This window comes from Artibeus jamaicensis, unplaced genomic scaffold (assembly GCF_021234435.1).
Source record: "Artibeus jamaicensis isolate MK-2021 breed Jamaican fruit bat unplaced genomic scaffold, CSHL_Jam_final contig_1526, whole genome shotgun sequence".
NCBI lineage: Eukaryota > Metazoa > Chordata > Mammalia > Chiroptera > Phyllostomidae > Artibeus > Artibeus jamaicensis.
In genome coordinates, this window is record NW_026521297.1 from 387,124 (window position 1) to 406,397 (window position 19,274).

The window sequence follows — 19,274 nt, forward strand, 5'->3', positions numbered from 1 at the left end:
GAGAGAGAAAGAAACGGAGAACAAGAGAGAGAGAGAGACACCATGTAGAAAAAGAAGGAATCAAGGAGGCGAGGGGCGCAGAAGGGCGTAGCGCGCGGAGGAGGGGGAGGGGGACAGAGGGACGGAGACCTGTGGCAGCGGAGGGGGAGGCCGAGAAGACCCGGGTGGCGGGGAGCGGGCAACGGGAGAGGAGGAGGCGGGAGGGGCGGGGAGATCAGACTCCGGGAGGCTCGGATACAAAAGCAGCCTCCACCCCCGGAGTGGGGGGCGGGGCGGGGGAGGGGGCTCGGGAGGGGGGAGGAGCGGGGGCTCCGGCGGCGGCCGCCCCGCCCAGCCCCCGCGCCCCGGCGGACAGCGGGTTAAGCATCTCCGATGTGGAACTTCCGGATGTGACCACAGAGAGAGGGAGAGACCGGGAAGGGGGAGCGGGACCGCCGGGCCGCCAGCATCCCCCCGGGCCGCCCGCGCCGGACCCGCACCCGCGCGGGGCGCCCTCCGCCCCCGTCGCCCCGGGCCGGGCCACCTCCTCACCCCGTACCCCATCCTTCGTCTCCCGGTCTGTTTGTCTCGGGCTGGTTCCGTCCTCCCGGGACCGGGAACGCACCGGGGGCCCCGGGGAGGGGGCCTGGGGAGGCCCTCCCCGCCGTCTCGCCCCTTCCCTCGCCGGCATGAGCCCCCGGCTGTGACCCCCGCCGGGGGGAGGGGGCCGGGGGTCCATGCTCGCAGCCTCCGCACCGCCCGGCGCCTGCCGCTGACGGCGGCGGGGGTGGGGGGGCCGGGCACCCAGCCTCCTGCCCCACCCCCTGGCGTCGGCCCCGCGGGCCGTCGGGGGCCGCTGCCCCCGGCTGCGCCCTGCCCGCCGGCCAGGCCCTGGAGGCGCCCCGGAGCTGCCGCCGGCATCAGCCCATGGCCCGGAGGGTAGGTCCGAGGGCCCGCACCCCAGTGCCCCAGCCCGCCTTCGCCTCCCCCTCCTCCGTCCCCGCCCCCGGAGCTGTGGTCCCGGGTCGCCCATCGCGCCCTCCCCGCCGTCCCCACCTTCCCTCTCCTCCTCCCTCTGCCTGGCCCTCGGTTCCCCCCACTCTACCCCTCCATCTCTCCCTCCACCGCAAGCCCTTTATCTTACCCCCCCCACTTCCTTTTCTGCACCCCCCCCCCCCATCCTTCTCCCTGCTCTACTTTTGTTCCAAGTCCTCCGAGGGGTCAGGGCAGGGACAGCGCAGGGAGAGGTGGGTCTCACCAGGCAGGGCCCCTCCGCCCTGGGGATGGGCCGGAGCGGAGGAGACAGGCTGGCTGGGAGGAGGTAAGCAGGCACCTTGGGGGGTGGAGGGGGCAGAAGCTCCGAGACGCGAGGATCGCGCCGACAGACACCGTAGGGTGTGCGACGAACAGCCAGGAGCGGTCGCTTGCAACTTCAGGGCTCAGGAGAAGTTGGGAGGAGAGGAAGTGAGCGGGCAGAGGCAGAGAACGCAGAGCCGGCGCGCCTCCGCGGAGGGGCCGCAGCGGCCGGAACTCTGCGCTGCTCCTTCCACTCCCTTTGCCGCTTTAAGCCTCAGTGTCTTCACCTCCAAGGGAGGGGGTTGGCCTAGGCGACTGAAGGTCCCCGGGCTGCCCCAGCGCCTGAGCCTCCCGGGTGGCCGGATCCAGAAACCTTGCCCGGAGGCCCGTGGTTTCTCTCCGGGACTGTTTGCAAAAGTGGGCTTCTGCGGTTGTGGCTTTTTTTTTTCCTGTCGTTCCACAAGAGTTTATTGAATGTGTGCCAGGCACTGTGCTAAATGCCTCATTCATTCATTTTACTCGAGTGCGTGCTCCGTGTCTCGTTCATTCATTCCCTCATTCATTCATTCCTGCGCCCGATGGCGGGCTCTGCTGCGTGTGTTGGACCCCCCCATGGTGAGGGGGATGGGCGGGTTGTGCGTGTTTGAGAACCTGAGTGAAAGCGAAGGCGGGGAGACTGTGCGTGTACATTTGTGTACAAACAATGCGTTGCTTTTATGGGAAGCGTCTATGGGTGGAAATCGCGCTCTTCCGCCTGCCCGCCTCCGCCTCCTGTGTCTTCGCCCCCGGTCTCAGCGCATCACTCTGTGTCCTGACTCTTTCTCTCGCTGCCTTTTTTCCATCGCTCTCACCATTTCTCTCTTCTCTCTATCCCCAACCCCTCTGGCTTTCTCCCCTTTTTCCTCCCGTCTTCATTCTTTTTTTCTTTTAATATTTTATTTATTAAAGAGAGGGGAAGGGAAGGAGAAAGAGAGGGAGAGAAACATCAATGGGTGGTTGCCTCTCATGCGCCCCCCACCTGCCACCTGGCCGGCAACCCAGGAATGTGCCCCGACTGGGAATCGAACCAGCGGCCCTTTGGTTCACAGGCCGGCACTCAATCCACTGAGCCACACTATCCAGGGTTCCCTTTCCCATTCTGTGAGGGGCTGGCACATACCAGCTGGCAAATCCCTGACCCTCAGATCAGAGACCTGGGTCTGTCTCTCCTCTCTGGACCTTCCTGCCCACACCTCAGGAATCTCTGTTGGGTCATAATGTCACCGTGCAGGGGTGCGAGAAAGGGTGCTCAGTCCCACACAGCTCCGTGGGACATTGAGGGGGCCGAGGGCCACTTGTGGGGCAGAAGGGCCAGTTCCTGCAGCAGGGAGAAGGAGTCTCTTGGGTCCCGGCCAGTGCTGATGCCTCCCTGGGGCCCTTCCCCCTCTTGCCTCTCCCCAGTACAATGAGCTGCCCCACTACCCAGGCATCGCGGATGGCACTGCAGCCCTGGCTGGCTTCTCGGAGGCAGCGCCTCCAGCACCCAGAGCCCCTGGGCCCTACGGCCCACACCGGCCTCCGCAGCCCCCACCCCCTGGCTTGGACGGGGACGGCCTGAAGAGGGAGAAGGATGAGATCTATGGGTGAGTGGGGACCAGGCTGAGGCCCTGTGGGGTCTCACAATGGGAGCCTCTCTCTGTTTCTTTGTCTCTCTCTGACTCTGTCCCCACTCTGGGCCTGTCTTCCCAACTCTTCCCTCCCATCTCCTGTCCCCCCCCCCAGTTGCTCCACGTTTCAGAGACCCCTGCCCTCCCCTCCCCTCCCCTCCCCTCCCCTCCCCTCCCCTCCCCTCCCCTCCCCTCGTGAACTCTCTCCCCTCCTGCTTCCTGCAGGCACCCGCTCTTCCCGCTGCTGGCCCTGGTCTTTGAGAAATGTGAACTGGCCACCTGCTCACCCCGGGACGGGGCTGGGCTGGGCACACCCCTGGGCGGTGACGTCTGCTCCTCCGATTCCTTCAACGAGGACATCGCCGCCTTCGCCAAGCAGGTGGGCACCCCCACCTGTCACACCGCAGGACAGCCAGGGAGGAGGGCGGGCGGGAGACAAGCTGTGCCCTCCTTGGCCCCTCTCTTCCTCCCAGGTCCGCTCCGAGAGGCCCCTCTTCTCCTCCAACCCAGAGCTGGACAATCTGGTGAGACCTGGGGCTGCCTGGGGGACTCATGTTCTCAAACTATGGTAACGGTTACCCATTTGCAATGCGGCGTGGCCTAGAGTTTGCGAATGCAGACCGATGGCCCAAGTTCGAATCCCAGTTCTCCACATCCTACCTCTCTGAACCAGGACATCTCCCTGTGGCTCAGTTTCCTCACCTGTAAAGTGCAGCTAGTAGTAATTTCTACCTCGTAGGACTGCTGTGCAGATTTAATGAGTTAACGGGAGTCCAGCGCTTAGAATGGTGCCTGGCACAGACTCAGTGAGCATTAGCTGTGCTACCAGGAGCTCACACAAGTGCAGGGACTTGGCTGCAAAGGAGAGAGGAGAGTGAGAGAGAAGAGAAGAAGGGGGAGGAGAGGGAGAGGGAGGAATGCCCTGGCTCTTTTCCTTTTCTTGCTCCCACAGGGCTTCCCATTGGCTGAACCCTTTGACAAAGGCCTCTGGGAAATGTAGTTTGCAGGTGAAGGGTGAGAAACGGAGCAGAGGGCAAGCAGGCAAAGGCGAGAGATTAGGGTAGCTGACCTGTGTTCATTCTCGTGATGGATGCTTTTCTGTCCCTTGTACCTCTTGCTTCTCTGTATTTGTCTCTGGCAATCTAACCCTCTGCTCCTGGGATCTCGGGTCCCTGCTTCTCTCTGGCCCTGTCTCCTTGTCTCTGTGTCTCTCTGTTCTTGTCATTTTGTGTCTCTCACTCTTTCTGTTCCCCTGTCTCTTCTCTTCCCTCCTTTCTCCTCCTCCTCCTCTTCCTTCTTCTCTCTCTTCCTCTGTCTCTCCCCCTCTCTCCCCTCCTCTGCCCCTTCCTGTCCCTGTTTTCAGATGATCCAGGCTATTCAGGTGCTCCGGTTCCACCTGCTGGAGCTGGAGAAGGTGAGTGCTTCTCACTTCCCCCCACACCCTCTCTTGCCCTTTAACCCTTCCCCTTTCGCCCCTCCACCCCCCTCAGGCTCTCTCCCCACCGGAGTTGGAGCAGAATGCCACCCCTGTTCCTGTACACCCCAGCCCTGGCCCCCGGGTGGCCCCCCCAGTACCCCGGTGCCCCCTCAGGTCCACGACCTGTGCGACAACTTCTGTCACCGCTACATCACCTGCCTCAAGGGAAAGATGCCCATCGACCTGGTCATCGAGGATCGGGATGGCGGCTGCAGGGAGGACCTCGAGGACTACCCGGGCTCCTGCCCCAGCATCCCAGACCAGGTGGGCCCTGCAACCAAAGCCATTCTGGACAGCTGGGTCACAGCGTGGGGGGACACATATTTGCACACACACACGTACCCTGACAGCTGAAGATACCACCACGGACTCGGCTGCACGCACACAGGTTCACGCACAGCTGCACAAATAGCGGCAGCTGTTCTCACTCGTGGCCAGCTGCCAGCATGCACCACACACCTAAACACATGCATCCCAGCTGCATAACAGCATCAGAGACCACACAGCCCGATCAAGACACCGTCATTCCAGAGAGTGTGTGTGTTGCACACACATCCATAGCACCGATGCAGACTGAGACAACTGGCTGCAGACCCTGCCACACGGACCAGACACAGCCGCCCTCAGACCCAGGCTGACCACAGAGCCTGTGCACGCACATGCCACCCTGACCCTCTGATTGCAGCGGGTGTGCGCACATGCCCTGCCACTCAGCCTCCGATACAGTCAGACTACAGTCTCAGCAACAACCGCACAAACGACCCAGCTGTGCAGATCCCAGCGAGGACCACACCCTCAACCCTGCCAAACTGTCAACTCTTCCAGCGTACGGTATACTCCCTCGCCAGTGACAGGCGCACTGCTCCAGCCACACACTATAGTCAGACGGGCCTGCGGACCCTCGGCTCACAGCCCACCATACACTCCCCCTCGGGGAGAGCCACATGCATGTGAGCGTCGGTCACAACTCACTTGAAGACACAGCCACATATATTCCTTATCTCCACACTCCCGTGGCCGGCAGCCACCCAGCAGTCTCACTGTCTCACAAATAGGACAGTCCCTTGACCCACAGCCGCACAGTCTGCAATAGTCAGCTACAGCCTCCTGGCCACCTCAGAGAGTGACAGCCACACTCTAAACACAGTCAGTGCAGGTCTCGGCTCCACCCATGTAGCCGCCTGGCCACGGCCACCTTCTCTGGAGGGACCACCGTGCCACCTTGGGCACAGAGGTAGGCTCCCACTACAAGTCACACGATAGTCTCGGGACAGCCTCAGGCACATCACCACAGAGGCTCGTGCTTGGCATTCGCTTGGACCCCGCACTGGCGCGGTCACAGGTGGCGGTTCCATCCGTGTGCAAAGGCCTTCAGACCCGAGGGTGCTGTGGCTTGCACACCAGCGACCCCTAATGTGCTCAGACCCACAATTCTGCACACAGCTGCTCGGAGCCTGGAGGAGGCCTCGCTGGGCTGCCGTGTCCCGGGCAGTGTCCCAGCAGGACACAGATGGCGGGTCCTGTGGGCAGGGTCCAGGGTACTCATGGAGGCAGGTGGGCACCCTGGGCTCAGGAGGCTGTTTCCACCACCCCACACCCATCTGCCTCCCGACACCGAGCTGAGCCTCGAGCTGTGTGACACAGAAGTCTTGGCGCCTTCTGTATGGGGGGTTGGCCCCCTGGGCGCGGAGCTGGGCGGAGAGTGAGCCCACTACGCCGTCGGGTCCCTCAAGGCGTGTGGATGCAGCGCACACGGTCCGGCCCCCCTGGGCTGCAGTTCTGAGACCCCCACGCGTCTGAAAGCGGAAAGTTGCTTTCTCTCCCCATAAGTTGAGTTCAAACTTGTTCAGCGGCAGAATCTGACCTGAACGAATGAGACGGCTATTTATAGCCCGTATCCATTCCACTGAGTTAACTGTGTGTCCGTTTTGCTGCGGGAATGTTAATGAGCTTGATGGCCAGGTCAGGCCCCAGACCCTGCCCGGGAGGGTGTTCTGAACCGAGTGGCGTGCACAGGACTTACTGTCTAAAAAACGGGACAAGTTCTGAATTCTGAAGTATTTGCAGCCCCCCTGGATTTCAGATAAGGTGCCATAGATCTGTGCAAATTCACCTTTATTGAGTGACTGCTATGGGCCTTTGCGTGAACTAACTCACTGCTCCCAAGCTCTGTGAGGTGGGGGCCATTATTCTCCGCCATTATCCAGTTGAGGAGACTGAGGCTCAGAGAGGTGAAGTGACTTGCCCGAGGTCACACAGCCAGAAAGGAGGCAAGGACAGGCTTTCCACCTGGGAGTCCTCTCGCCAGAGCCCGTGGTCTCAGCTGGTCTCAGCTACTGTGCTATATTGTGTCCCAGGCCTTGGCACTGAATTCCCGATCTTGTTTTCCAGAATAATACATGGATTCGAGACCACGAAGACAGCGGAGCTGTGCCCTTGGGGACCCCGGGTCCATCCAGCGGGGGCCTGGCCTCCCAGAGTGGGGACAACTCCAGTGACCAAGGTGGGAAGCTCGGGAGGCAGAAGGGAAAGGTGGGAGTCAGCATGGGGACTGCAGTTAGACAGCAAGTAGGACTTCCGAGAGAGTGCGGAGAGGTTGTCTTGGGTGGAGGTTCTGGCGCCGTCTGGTCTCCTACCCTCACTGCCCACAAACACTGTCCACGCCCCTCCGCCCTCAGGAGACGGACTGGACACGAGCGTGGCCTCTCCCAGTTCCGGGGGAGAAGACGAGGAGCTGGACCAGGAGCGGCGGCGGAATAAGAAAAGGGGCATCTTCCCCAAGGTGGCCACCAACATCATGAGAGCCTGGCTGTTCCAGCACCTCTCGGTGAGAGCCCGTCACCCCGGGGTGGGTAGGCCTGGAGAGAGTTGGGGCCCTGGCTGGCGGGGCTCAGCGGACTGAGTGCTGGCCTGTGAACCAAAGGGTCGCCGTTTCCATTTCCAGTCAGGGCGCATGCGTGGGTTGCTGGCCAGGTCCCCAGTAGGGGGCGCGTGAGAGGCAACCACACACTGATGTTTCTCTCCCTCTCTTTCTCCCTTCCTCTCTCTAAAAGTAAATAAAATCTTTAAAAAAAAGAGAGAGATGGAGATGTATGGGCACACAGAGACTGAGGCCCAGAGAGACCCAGAGAAGGGAGACTGAGGCAGGGGGATGTTGAAGGGGAATTTCAAGGGGAGGTGAGCACTGGCCAGGAAAAAAAGTCCTGAGTGTCACGTGTGTGCCAGGTGCTGCTGAGAGCTCTTGACCCATTCAGCCCTCCCCCAACCCACCCACCTGCTCATTGGACCACTGGCCCCTCTCCACCCACCTGTCAATCATCCACCATCCAGCCACACACGCTGTGTGAGGGCGGGTCCTATTTTCTGCATTTTGCGGGTGAGGACAGTGAGGCCCAAGGTCTTCGGAGGATTGAATTAGAGCGAGATAGGGACCAGGAGAGACTGAGTCACAGAGACAGGGTGGAGGCCAGGGAGGGGAGGGGAGGAGAGAGAGAGGCATAAGAAAGAAAGAAATGGGGACCAGGAGAGACAGACACGGGGCCTTGACGGACTCAGAGAGGCTGGTGGCTGGGCTTTGCCTTCTTCCCTGGCCCTGCAGCCCTGTCCCCAAGCTCCCGTCTTTCCCGAATGAGAGCTGGCCAATTAGCCTCTAATTGCCGGAGGAGGCGGGGGCGCCCAGGGGCGTAATTGCCCGAGGCTTCGCTCTGCTTCCCTGTGTTGGGCCCCAGGGAGCACGGAGCAGCTCCGCTGTGCGCCTGGGCTCTTCCTGCCCCAGCACCAGCCTGGGCTTGCCATCCTCAGGGACCCCGCGGGCCGGGCCGTGGGGATCGGTGGCGGCCCGGCAGGCAGGGTGACTCTTGCTGATGGCCGCAGCACCCGTACCCCTCGGAGGAGCAGAAGAAGCAGCTGGCGCAGGACACGGGGCTCACCATCCTACAAGTGAACAACTGGTGAGGGACTGCAGAGGCCCTGGCGGTGCGTGGGGAGCGCGGGGTGGGAGGCCAGGCGCTGTCCGTGGTGCTGAAGGAGGCCGCTGAGCCCTCGGAGACCGTCCGCCGCATGCTGTCCTCACCTCCCAGCTCTCTGTCTCTGTGTCCACCTCTCCGTCTCTCCTGCATTTCCATGACCCCCTCCCAGGTTCATTAACGCCCGGAGACGCATCGTGCAGCCCATGATAGATCAGTCCAACCGCACAGGTACAGGGAGGGGGAGGGGAGAGGGAGCCCAGTGCTGCTGGGAGAGAGTCAGAGCCTGGACCCAGGCATCCTGGGGCTCAGGCTGCTCCCTGCAACCCCCTCCCAGGGCAGGGTGCAGCCTTCAGCCCAGAGGGCCAGCCCATGACCGGCTACACGGAGACACAGCCACACGTGACTGTCAGGCCTGCAGGTAAGGCCCCGCCTCTTAACTAAGCCACGCCCCCAGCACACCAGGCCCCTCCTCTAAATACAGATGCCCCACCTTCTGGGGTTATGTTCAAGAATAATGAATACAGTGCCTCGTTTGCATAACGGGAGTAGATTTCGAGGTGCCCACATTTTCCGCACAGATTCTGCTTCCAGGCTCTGCCTGCCCATTTGATGGCTCCGCTTTTCCTTAAAGGACCAGCGCCACCTTAAACGATGACTCAGCCTGGCCCAGTAGAGGGGTCCCCCGAGGGAGAAAGGGGAGAGCCTCGGGGGCATCTGCGGGTGTCCCTTGAAGACCCACTGACCCTCCTCTTTTGTCTTTCAGGACCGATGGGGATGAGTTTGAACCTGGAGGGGGAGTGGCATTATCTATAGAGGCTGGAGTCCGGAGGAGGGTGAGTGTCCATTGCTGCGGGGTGCTGGGGGCGGGGCAGGAGGACCATGCAGGGCTCACACCTCTGTGAGGTCTCCGGCCTCCGCAGGCGACCGCGCAGAGCAGGGGTAGCGTCGCTCCCTGAACTGAGCATGCGCTGAGGCGGGAGGGACGATGACTCATTTCTTCATCCACCCGCCCATCCCTCCATCTGCCTGTGCACACACACACACACCTGACGTGCCTCGGGTAAGGTCTTCTCTTGAGAAGACCCTGGCCTTCTGTGGAAGCGGACACCAGGAACCAGTACCACAGCTGAAACAATAGAACATAGGCTGCTCAGAGGAGGGAGCCGGCCGCCATATCTGAGATATCAGGGAAGCCTTCCTGGAGGACGGGGTTTCTGGGTGGGGCACTGAAGGATGAATAGGAGTCTGTCCAACCAGTAGAAGTTAGGGGCAAAGTAATAGGGCACATTCTTTTCTTCTTCCAGGTCTTAAGGTTTTAGAGTTTCTTCTTCCTTACTCTTCACAACAACCCCAAGAGGGAGGAATTATCATAATTTTCATTTTGCAGATGAGAAAACTGAGGCTCAGAGAGAAGAGGTCAGTTGGGAGGGTTCAGTCAGCTCAGAAAAGCAAAGGGAACAGCAGGTGCTAAGGCCAAGTGTGGAGAGGCTACCTGGAGATTCTAAGTCATAGGTCAGATCTCAACCCGCCCTCGATTAAAACCCTTTTTGGGCTCCCTAGTGCCCTCTGATAACATCGAAACTCCTTAATTCAGCATCTGTTCATTCATTCATTCATTCCACATTCTCTGAGCACCTCAGTGCCTGGCCCTGTGCTGGGTGGTGCTGGGGACACAGCAGTCACTGTGCCAGCCCCACCCTGCCCTCCTGGGGCTCATAACTCAGTGGTGGACACAGACCTGCCCCAGACAGTGATGACCCAGAGTGGGCAGGGCTGGAGTGGAGGAACCCAGAACTGGAGGAGCCCAGAGAAGGCATGAGACCCAGGCTGGGGGATTCGGGAGGACTTCCTGGAGGAGGGGACTTTCGAGCAGAGAACAGGAGGAGTGAGGCAGGGGAGGAGGGAACAGCATATGCAAAGGCCCAGCGCACCTAGAAACCTCGTGGCTGTGAAGACAGCCCCTCCCCAACCCCCACACACGAGGGAGAGAGAGGACTGAGCTGGGCTGGTGAGTGAGGTGAGTAATAAATCCAGGGCCAACACAAAGGCTGGGACATGAGAGGAGACCCAGGAGGGCTTAGGTGTGCGGGGTCAGTGGTGGCCTGAGGCTCAGAAGGGGAGGTGGGTTTGTTTAGAACCGTGCTGGTCAGGTGGGGTCTTCGCTCTGCTCTGAGTGGTCCACACAGGTGTGGCCTGGTCTGAGGGTCAGGAGCAGTGAAGGGGGCCTCCCGCCCTGCTCCCCCCGGGGGCTGTCTTTCCTGTCTCGCTCCCCAACTCTTATCTTTTTCTCTTTGTCTCCCTCCTTGTCTTTCTCCCTTTGTCTTAACTGTGTCTTTATCTCTTTTTTAAAAAAGATTTTATTCATTTATTTTTTTAAAGGTTTTATTTATTTATTTTTAGGAAGAGGGGAAGGGAAGGAGTAAGAGAGGGAGAGAAACATCAATGTGTGGTTGCCTTTCACGTACCCCCCCCACTGGGGACCTGGCCCCTGGCCCACAACCCAGGTTTGTGCCCTGACTGGGAATTGAACCCGTAACCTTTCGCTTTGCAGACCAGAGCTCAATCTGCTGAGCCGCACCAGCCAGGGCTTATCTTCTTTCATCTCTGTCTCTCTCCCTCCATTTGGTTCTCATGCTTTGGCTCCCTCTTTTTCTGTTCCTCCCCCTCTCTCCATCTTCTTCCCTCTCCCTGTGGGGCTGGCGGGGGCTGCACGGAGGGCTGACCTGGGGCGAGACCCTCTCCCACCTCCTCCTGACTTGGCGCCCCCTCCCCTCTCCACAGACTCCAGCCTCCAAACTGTGACCACCGGGCCCACACCTTGTTCCGGTCCCCACCCTCCACGGCCCTCCCACTCAACACCTACCTCCCTGGGGCCCCACCAGGACAGTGGGGGTCTGAGCGCCCGCTCCGGGGTCTCTGAAGGACAAAGACAAAGTCTCTAGACTCTGTGCCCCACTTCTACCCTCGCCTCTGCCCAGAACCCGAGCTGTGATCCCGGGTCATCGGAAGACAGTGGCCCGGACACCCCACCTGCAGGACAGAGATGGAACTGGGGGCGGGCTGGGGCCGTCGTGGGAGGAGGGTCACCCGGATCCGATATTTGGGGAGGTTCCCTTCATCCTCCCAACCCTCTCCCCTCCTCTCTGCCCCTACCTCCCTTCTCTGATGTCTTCTACTTTTTTTTTTAATGATAAAATCTTAAAAACAAAAAGCCACGAGTTGGAATTCTTGTGTCTCTTCTAAGATTTACATTCTCATCTATTCGAAGCTCAGAAATCACTCATTACAATGATAATTAATCCTCTATCCTGATCTGTCCTTGGGCACTTCATGTATCAGTCAGCTGTTACTGTGTAGCAAACAGTCCCCAAATTTTGTGGCTCACAATGCCCACTGGGTTTTTTTTAGTTCATTCAGTGGGGGTAGTTTTTTAAATTTTTTGTTTTTTTTTTTTTTTTATATTATTTAATTAGTGGGTTGGTATTTTAAACTAGTCTCCACTAGGCGGGTCTTGTGGTTTCTTCAGGGCTCTGTTGTGTGTCCATAGCCACGGGCAGATGAGCAAGGGGGCTCTGCCTCTGGGGGTCAGCTTGCTAAGCAGCAGGACCAACAGGAGTGACTGGGCCACATGGTAACATCAGCCAGCAGGCTGCTGGGTTTGTTCGCAGAAAGGCTGACTGGATTCCCAGAGAGCAGGAGGGCCCGGCGCCTCCTGAGTCCCAAGCTCAGATCCGGCACAGGGTCATCTCTCAGCCCCTTAAAGTCTCAAGGCCAGATTCGAGGGAGGGGAAATAGACTTGACCCTCATGGGGTGGGGCTGCAAGCTCACATTGCAAGAGGTGGACACAGGGAGGGATGAAGCATAGGGACCTCTTTTGCATCAGCGCTCCACACTGACTACCGGGTTACTCCCTCCACCTGTCCCTCCAGAGGCAGGTGGGCTGCGCATGAGCAGCCCCACCCCCTGAGAGGAAATCCTGCTTCTGAAACAACAGCTATGGTACCCGGGACGAGTGACTCCACCTTTATGGTTCTCCGTCTCCCCATCTGGAGAGCGGGGATCGTAGCGCCTCCCTCGCAGGTCTGCCGAGCTGCTTATGGAAAGTGTGAGGAGGGAAATGCGGAGAACGGTGCCTGGCACATGGTAAGCGCTCTGTCAGTCGGGAGTCACTGTGACGAGAGAAACTGCAGCCCAGGGCATCCTGGGAAATGAGTGGAAAGCAGAGGAAGCAATCCTGGGACTGGAGGGCCTTCGCCTGTCAATCACTCACTCATTCATTCATTCAGGACACAGGTGTGCCCATACACGCCCTCTGCCTTTCACTTCAGTGAACAAGCCGGAGACCCCCGCCCTCCGGGAGCTGCTGTCCCACCAGTGGGGAGGTGGAGACCTGCAATGGGCGCGTCACTGGGTCTGTTAGAAGCTGACAGGCGGCGCACAGTAGGGCCTGCTTTGGGCCACCTCGATCAGCTCATTTACCCTCATTGCCAGGATCTGTCCTGGGAGCCCCACCCTGCCAACCCCATAAACCCACCACCAAGTCCCAGGAGGTGGGCCCATCACGGCCCCCGCTGCCCAGAGGGGAGAAAACAAGGCCCAGCGACGTGAAGGTGCTCTTGGCGGGGCCTCACAGCGGGAGAGTGTGGGTGTGCGTTAGCGCCAAGATGGCCGGGCAGCTCCGGAGCCTGTGCGCAAACCGTGCTGCTCAACGGCTTCTCATTTTAAGAAATAGAATCTAACACTCTGATTTTTATTTTATTTTTTTTAAGATTTTATTTATTTTTAGACAGAGGGGAAGGGAGGGAGAAAGAGAGGGAGAGAAACATCAATGTGCGGTTGCCTCTCGCGCGCCCCCTACTGGGGACCTGGCCCACAACCCAGGCCTGTGCCCTGACTGGACATCGAACTGGAGACCTCTTGGTTCACAGGCCGGCGCTCAATCCATTACCACACCAGCCAGGGAAAAACTCTGACTTTTAAAGGGCCTAACACAAGATAGTTTCTGGGTTAGATATTGTTTTGGTGACTGCGGTTCCTGTTTATCTCCCCACGCTCCCTAGGATTGAAGTGGGATGGATGAGGGATAGACAGCAGGAAGGACTTCCAGCACCCCCTTCCTTTGAAGGCATGTGAAGATGGGTTCTGGGGAGGGGGAGAGGGCTGGACCCCGGCCTGAGGTCTAGTTCAAGGGGAGGCCAGGGGAGTTCATGCAACCTCTGCCTGCCTGACTGATGGGGGAACCTGGGACGCTGGCAAGTGGGGGAGGGGTAGCTCCCCTCGCCCCACCTCCCCCATTTTCTCTGGTGACTGGAAATGCCTCTCACTTAGTTCTCTATAATTATACCAATTGGATGTGGCTCGGGGTGGAGGGAAATTGGGCAGGAGGTTAATTGTAACTAAAAATACCTCCCCCACTTCCTGGGGTGCGGAATCAGCCAGCTCTGGGGCAGCCTGTGAAGTGGGTGGGCGTCGCGGAGTAGGCGGGGTCTGAGGGAAGCGGGGGACCCCAGCCGGCTCTGCGGGGAGGCCTCTGTACGCTGGGTGGGCAGGGCCGGGCGGTCTTGGGACCGATGTATGTGTGGCTATTGTGTGGTCGCTGTGGCTCCGGACCTGGAAGGCTGGGGGAGGGCTGTCAGGCCAGCGGGCGCCGCCAGGATGTGTCCCCGCCGAGCCTGTTACTGTACGGGGTGCCTGTGTGTCCCTGAGGAATGGCGCGGTCCCGGGCTGGCTGTCACGGTGTGCCCTGTGTGTTCGTGTGCACACGTGTCTGTGACTTGGAGGTTCTGGGCGTTGCTGAGGTGTCCGGGTGGGATAGTGGGGCAGAGAGGGTCTTTATAACTGGGTGCCTCCTTCATGTGTCCACGACAGCGTCCCTCTGTGCAGCTTTGTAGCCTCCTGTCAGTTAGGAGTCTGACAGACAATGGGACTGTGGGTCATCCAGCTCAGATGCATCAGAATGTGGGGCAGGGAATGAGCCTGGGTGCCCGCCAGAGGGCGCTGGGGAGCCATGGTAGGTGTGTGTTTTGGAACAGCTTTACTGAGATGAAGTCACAGATAGTAAAATCCGCCCATTGAAAGTGTGCCGCACGAAGGGGTTAGAATAGTCACGTAATCGTGCGACTGTCACCACGATCAGCTGAAAAGAAAGCTCCCACCTTCAGCAGTCATTCCCCATATACCCCCAACCCCCAAACCCAAACTAGTCCACTTTCTGCCTGCATGGATCTCATTTTAGGCATTTTGTATCAATGGAATCTTACAAAATATGGTCTTTTATATCTGGCTTCTTTCACTTAACATGATTTTATTTATTTTTAGAGAGGAGAAGGGAGGGAGAAAGAAACAAACATCCATGTGTGGTTGCCACTTGAGCGCCCCCTACTGGAGATCTGGCCCACAACCCAGGCATGTGCCCTGACTGGGAATTGAACCAGCAACTCTTTGGTTCGCAGGCCGGCAGTCAGTCCACTGAGCCACACCAGCCAGGGCGACTTAACATGTTTTTGAGGGTTTTTTTTTTTAACTATTTACTTTTTTTTAATTGATTATGCTGTTACAGTTGTTCTATTCCCCCCTTCATTCCCCTCCACCCTACCCCCCATCCCCACCATCACCCCCCTTTTAGTTTATGACCATGTGTCTCAAGTCCTTTAGATTCTATATTTCCCATGCTATTCTTGCCCCCCATCTATTTTCTATCTACTGTCTATGCTACTTATTTTCTGTACCTTCTCCCCCCTTCTCCTCCTCCCACTCCCCCTGTTGCTAACCCTCCTTGAGATCTTCATTTCTATGTTTCCACTCCTGATCTAGCTGTCCTTTTAGTTTGCTTTCGTTTTAGGTGTGGTTGTTAATAACTGTGAGTTTGTTGTCCTTTCACTGTTCATGTTTCTTTAACTTCTTTTTCTTAGATAAGTCCCTTTAACATTTCATATAATAAGGGCTTGGTGATGATGAACTCCTTGAATTTGATCTTATCTGAGAAGCACCTTATCTGTACTTCCATTTTAAATGAAAGTTTTGCTGGATAGAGCAATCTTGGATGTAGGTCTTTAGATTTCATGACTTGGAATACCTCTTTCCAGCCCCTTCTTGCCTGTAAGGTCTCTTTTGAGAAATCCGCTGACAGTCTGATGGGGACTCCTTTGTAGGTGACTGTCCCCTTAGCTCTTGCTGCTTCTAGGATTCTCTCCTTCATTTGAATCTTGGCTAATGTAATTACGATGTGCCTTGGTGTGTTCCTTCTTGGGTCCAACTTCTTTGGGACTCTCTGAGCTTCCTGGATTTCCTGGAAGTCTATTTCCTTTGCCAGATTGGGGAAATTCTCCTTTATTATTTGTTCAAATAAGTTTTCCACTGGTGGCTGTGCCTTTCCCCCTTCTGGTACCCCTATAATTCGGATGTTGGAGCGTTTAAAGATGTCCTGGAGGTTCCTAAGACTCTCCTCATTTCTTTGAATTCTTGCTCCTTGACTCTTTTCTGTTTGGCCATTATTTGCTTTCTTCTGGTCCACTCCATTGATTTGAGTCCCAGTTTCCTTTTCATTGCTATTGGTGTCCTGTGCAATTCCATTCATTTCAATGAGTTTCGCCTTCATATATTTGTCTAATTTGTCGGTATAATCAACCAGTTCTGTGAGGATCCTGATCACCAATTTTTTAAACTGTGCGTCTGTGAGTTTTGCTATTTCTTCATCGCTTAGATTTATTTCTGGGGCTCTGAGATCCTCCTGCGCCATTCTTGGTCTGTTCGGGCCCTTTAAGTGTGAGAAGGGGCGGCTTGGATTCCCAGGTCGCTGGGTTGTGACGCTGTATGTGGGGGCGTGGCCAGAGCGGGGAAATGGCGACCCCCTCTGCCGCTTCTCACAGCTGGGTGCCGAGGAGCAGTGCCTTAGGTGGTTCACCTGGGCGGGGCCACTCAGAGTCGCTGGGTTATGACGCTGTATGTGGAGGTGGGGTCAGAGCAGGGAAATGGCGGCGCCCTCCACTGCCGCTAGCCGTGGGGACCTGCCGGCCTGGTCCAACCGCCCACTCCCTCGCCTGTCCACCCGCACACAAATGCGCGACCTCAGTCAACACGCAGCCCCAGCCCGGCTGTCTCCCCCGAGGTCGCTCGCCTGGTTGCTCGCTGGGTCGCTCACTAGGTCTGACCCTGCGTCTGGATTCCGCGGGCCTGAGTGTGTCTGGCCGAGTCCTCCTGTGCAACCCCGCTCCGCCAGCCACTGGTTTCGCCCCTTACCGGTCAGGCTGAAGAATTTGTTGTTAACGGACTTCCGAAAAGTTCAATTTTCCGTGTTCTGGCTGTGTTTTCTGTTGCTAATATTTAGTTTTCTCTAATCTTGGTTGTGGGAGAAGGCACGGCACATCCACCTATGCCTCCATCTTGGCGGAAGTCCCTTGTTTTTGAGGTTTATCGATGTAGCGTGAGGTCAGTGCTTCATTTCTTTTTATGGCTGAGTAATATTCCACTGTCTTGGAGGGATGTTGAGCAGATGAAGGAGAGTTGGGTTTGTGCTTTGCTCCTTGGGCTGCTCCGTGGAGGGTGGGTTGGAGCGGGTGTTATTGGTTGAACTGTGTCCCCAAAGAGATATGCTGAAGCTCTGATTCCAGGACCTGTGAATGTGACCTCATTCGGAAATAGGTTCCGTGCCAGTTAAGATGACATCCTAAGTCGGGCCCTAATCTGTGTGACTGTGTCCTCATGAAACAGATTTGGATGCTGACAGACAGGCACTCGGACAGAAGGCCATGGGAACACAGAGGACTGCCAAGGTGACGCCGCCACCAGCAAGGGACACCGAGGCTGGCTGGCAAAGCATGGGAAGCTGGGGGAGGCCAGGGAGGACCCCCTACAGGTTTCAGGGGGAGCACCACCCTGTGACGTCTTGATTTGGAACTTCAAACCTCAAGAACTGGGAGAGCAGTTTCTGTTGTCTGAGTCGCCTGTTCAGCGGCCCCTTTCATAGCCACCGTGGGAAACTGGTTCAGGGAGTGAAGGTGGGGCTGGGGAGACTGGGAGGAGCCAGGCGGACACGTGGGGATGTGGGAGGGAGGGAGGAGGAGCTCAGAGCTACTTAGGAAGGCGAGCAGGGAAACAGTATCGGGAGACAGGGCCGACTTTCACAGAGGAGGGCGCCATCAAATCAATGTGTCGCCCAAAGGTCATCAGTGTGCTGACCCCGAAGAGCTCGTGGCAGGTGGGAAAACAGCAAAACACAACTGAAATGAGGACGACTGAGATGAGGACCAAGATTAACAGTTGCAGGTCACCGCTGACCTTGATGGAGCAGTTTCAGTGGGGGGAGGGAAGGGAAAGGCAGAGGCTCAAAAGGGAGGGGACGAGGAGACTAGGAGGTGAGGACTGGGGTGCGCCCTGCGAGCCCGAGGGTGCAGGTAGAAGAGGTCTGTTTTTGGTGAAGCGGGGAGATGACCCCAGGTGTCCTGCATGATCAGCAGGCGGAATGCTGGTTCTTCCCAGGTGATCCCAATGACGGAATGAATGGCTCCGTCATTGTGACCTTTTTGTGACCTTTCACAAAAACTGAGAAAGGTCTTGTTTTTTTAAAGGAAGAAAAGAGAGAAGGAAGAAAAGAAAGGCAACCCTGGCTGCTGTGGTTTAGTGGATTGAGCACCAGCCTGTGAACCAAAGGGTCGCCGGATCGATTCCCAGTCAGGGCACATGTCTGGGTTGCCGGCTGAATCCCCAGTAGAGGTGTGCGAAAGGCAACCACCCGTTGTTTCTCTTCCTCTTTCTCTCTCCCTTCCTACCTCTCTAAAAGTCAATAAAAAATCTTTTTAAAAAGGCAAAAGAAAGGAAGACTTAGGGATTGTCTGGATGCAGTAGGAAAGAGGGAAAGAAAATCTACAACTGAACTTGGATTTCCGCTTCAGCAGTTGTCCCATTTCTCTCTGCTGTCACAGGTGAGTGACTGGCAAGCACATTTGGTTGCGGTTTGGAGCTGCTGGTGGTGAGCGCCTGCAGGTGCCAAGCACTCTCCTGAGCACACGGGTTAATTAGTGCCTTCAACACAACGACTTCATGAGGTAGGACTATTATTATCCCCACTTTGCGGATGAGTTAACAGGCACACAGACTGGGGGCAGGGGTGACAGTGTCTTCCCTGCTGGTTTCTAGCCCTGGACTGTGGTTGTGCAAGATACACACACTGAGCCCAGGCTGGTGTGGCTCAGGGGATTGAGCACCAGCCTACAACCAACGGGTCGCTGATTGGATTCCCAGTCAGGGCACGTGCCTGGGTTGTGGGCCAGGTCCCCAGTAGGGGGCGCACGAGAGGCAACCACACATTGATGTTTCTTTCCCTCCCTCCCTTCCCCCTCTCTAAAAATGAATAAAGTCTTTTTTAAAAAGATACACACACTGAACACAAAAGGTTGCTGAGAGAAATCGAAGAAAACCTTAAATGCATTGTTTTAAAAAGTGAGATGTACCATGTTCATGAACTGGAGACTTGGAAGACCCGCTACTGTTGACATATGAACTTGTCCGTTCTCCCTAAATATCTGTGTGGCCAAGACACTCCCAGCTGGAGCCCCCGCAGGCTTCTGCAGAACTGGACAAGCTGATTCCGCCACGTGCCTGGGAACGCACAGGGCCTAGGACAGCCGCGACCGCTTCGGCCAAGGACAGAGCTGGGGCCCGGCCCCGCCTGACTCCACGACTTGCTATGATGCCACCCATGGCAGCAGGACCAGGGGTGGCTCCGACACACAGGCCAGTGGGCTAAAGCCCAGAAATGCACCACGTGGGTTAGCCCACTGACTTTCACTAAAGGTGGTGAATTAATTCAACGGGGAATGAACAGTCTTTTCAGCAAATGGTGCCGGAACAACCAGACATTAACATGCAGAAGAATGAACCTGGACTCCAAACTCACATCATACATGAAA

At 57.4% G+C, this 19,274-nt stretch overlaps 1 protein-coding gene and 1 long non-coding RNA gene across 5 annotated transcripts; both read left to right on the forward strand.

Moving 5' to 3' along the window:
- Positions 1-400: 400 nt before the first annotated feature.
- On the forward strand, positions 401-11,569 carry MEIS3 (Meis homeobox 3). Of its 4 annotated transcripts, XR_008392290.1 has the most exons (14): positions 401-918; positions 2,716-2,897; positions 3,147-3,300; positions 3,395-3,445; positions 4,285-4,335; positions 4,513-4,662; positions 6,790-6,901; positions 7,077-7,225; positions 8,272-8,348; positions 8,536-8,594; positions 8,701-8,784; positions 9,130-9,199; positions 10,767-10,870; positions 11,148-11,569. XR_008392290.1 is itself a non-coding variant. In XM_053668848.1 (13 exons), the coding sequence occupies exons 1-12, from the start codon at positions 907-909 to the stop codon at positions 9,177-9,179; spliced, it is 1,131 nt and encodes a 376-aa protein (XP_053524823.1). In that variant the 5' UTR covers positions 401-906; the 3' UTR covers positions 9,180-9,199; positions 10,767-11,569. The 4 variants fall into 4 exon arrangements, 3 of the variants coding, with proteins under 3 accessions (XP_053524823.1, XP_053524817.1, XP_053524825.1); XM_053668848.1 differs by having other exon boundaries at positions 10,767-11,569; XM_053668842.1 differs by lacking the exon at positions 10,767-10,870.
- A 5,532-nt stretch (positions 11,570-17,101) lies between these two features.
- LOC128627991 (uncharacterized) lies at positions 17,102-18,061 on the forward strand. Its single transcript, XR_008392292.1, has 3 exons — positions 17,102-17,138; positions 17,528-17,631; positions 17,934-18,061. It is a non-coding gene; the product is annotated as an uncharacterized LOC128627991 (long non-coding RNA).
- The last annotated feature ends 1,213 nt before the right edge of the window (positions 18,062-19,274 follow it).

What these genes read in the sequence shown, in the direction of transcription:
- MEIS3 (XM_053668848.1), top strand. An exon ending in GGCTGTTCCAGCACCTCTCG is followed by an intron (nt 7,226 to 8,271) that starts GTGAGAGCCCGT and finishes TGATGGCCGCAG; the next exon opens with CACCCGTACCCCTCGGAGGA. An exon ending in AGATCAGTCCAACCGCACAG is followed by an intron (nt 8,595 to 8,700) that starts GTACAGGGAGGG and finishes ACCCCCTCCCAG; the next exon opens with GGCAGGGTGCAGCCTTCAGC.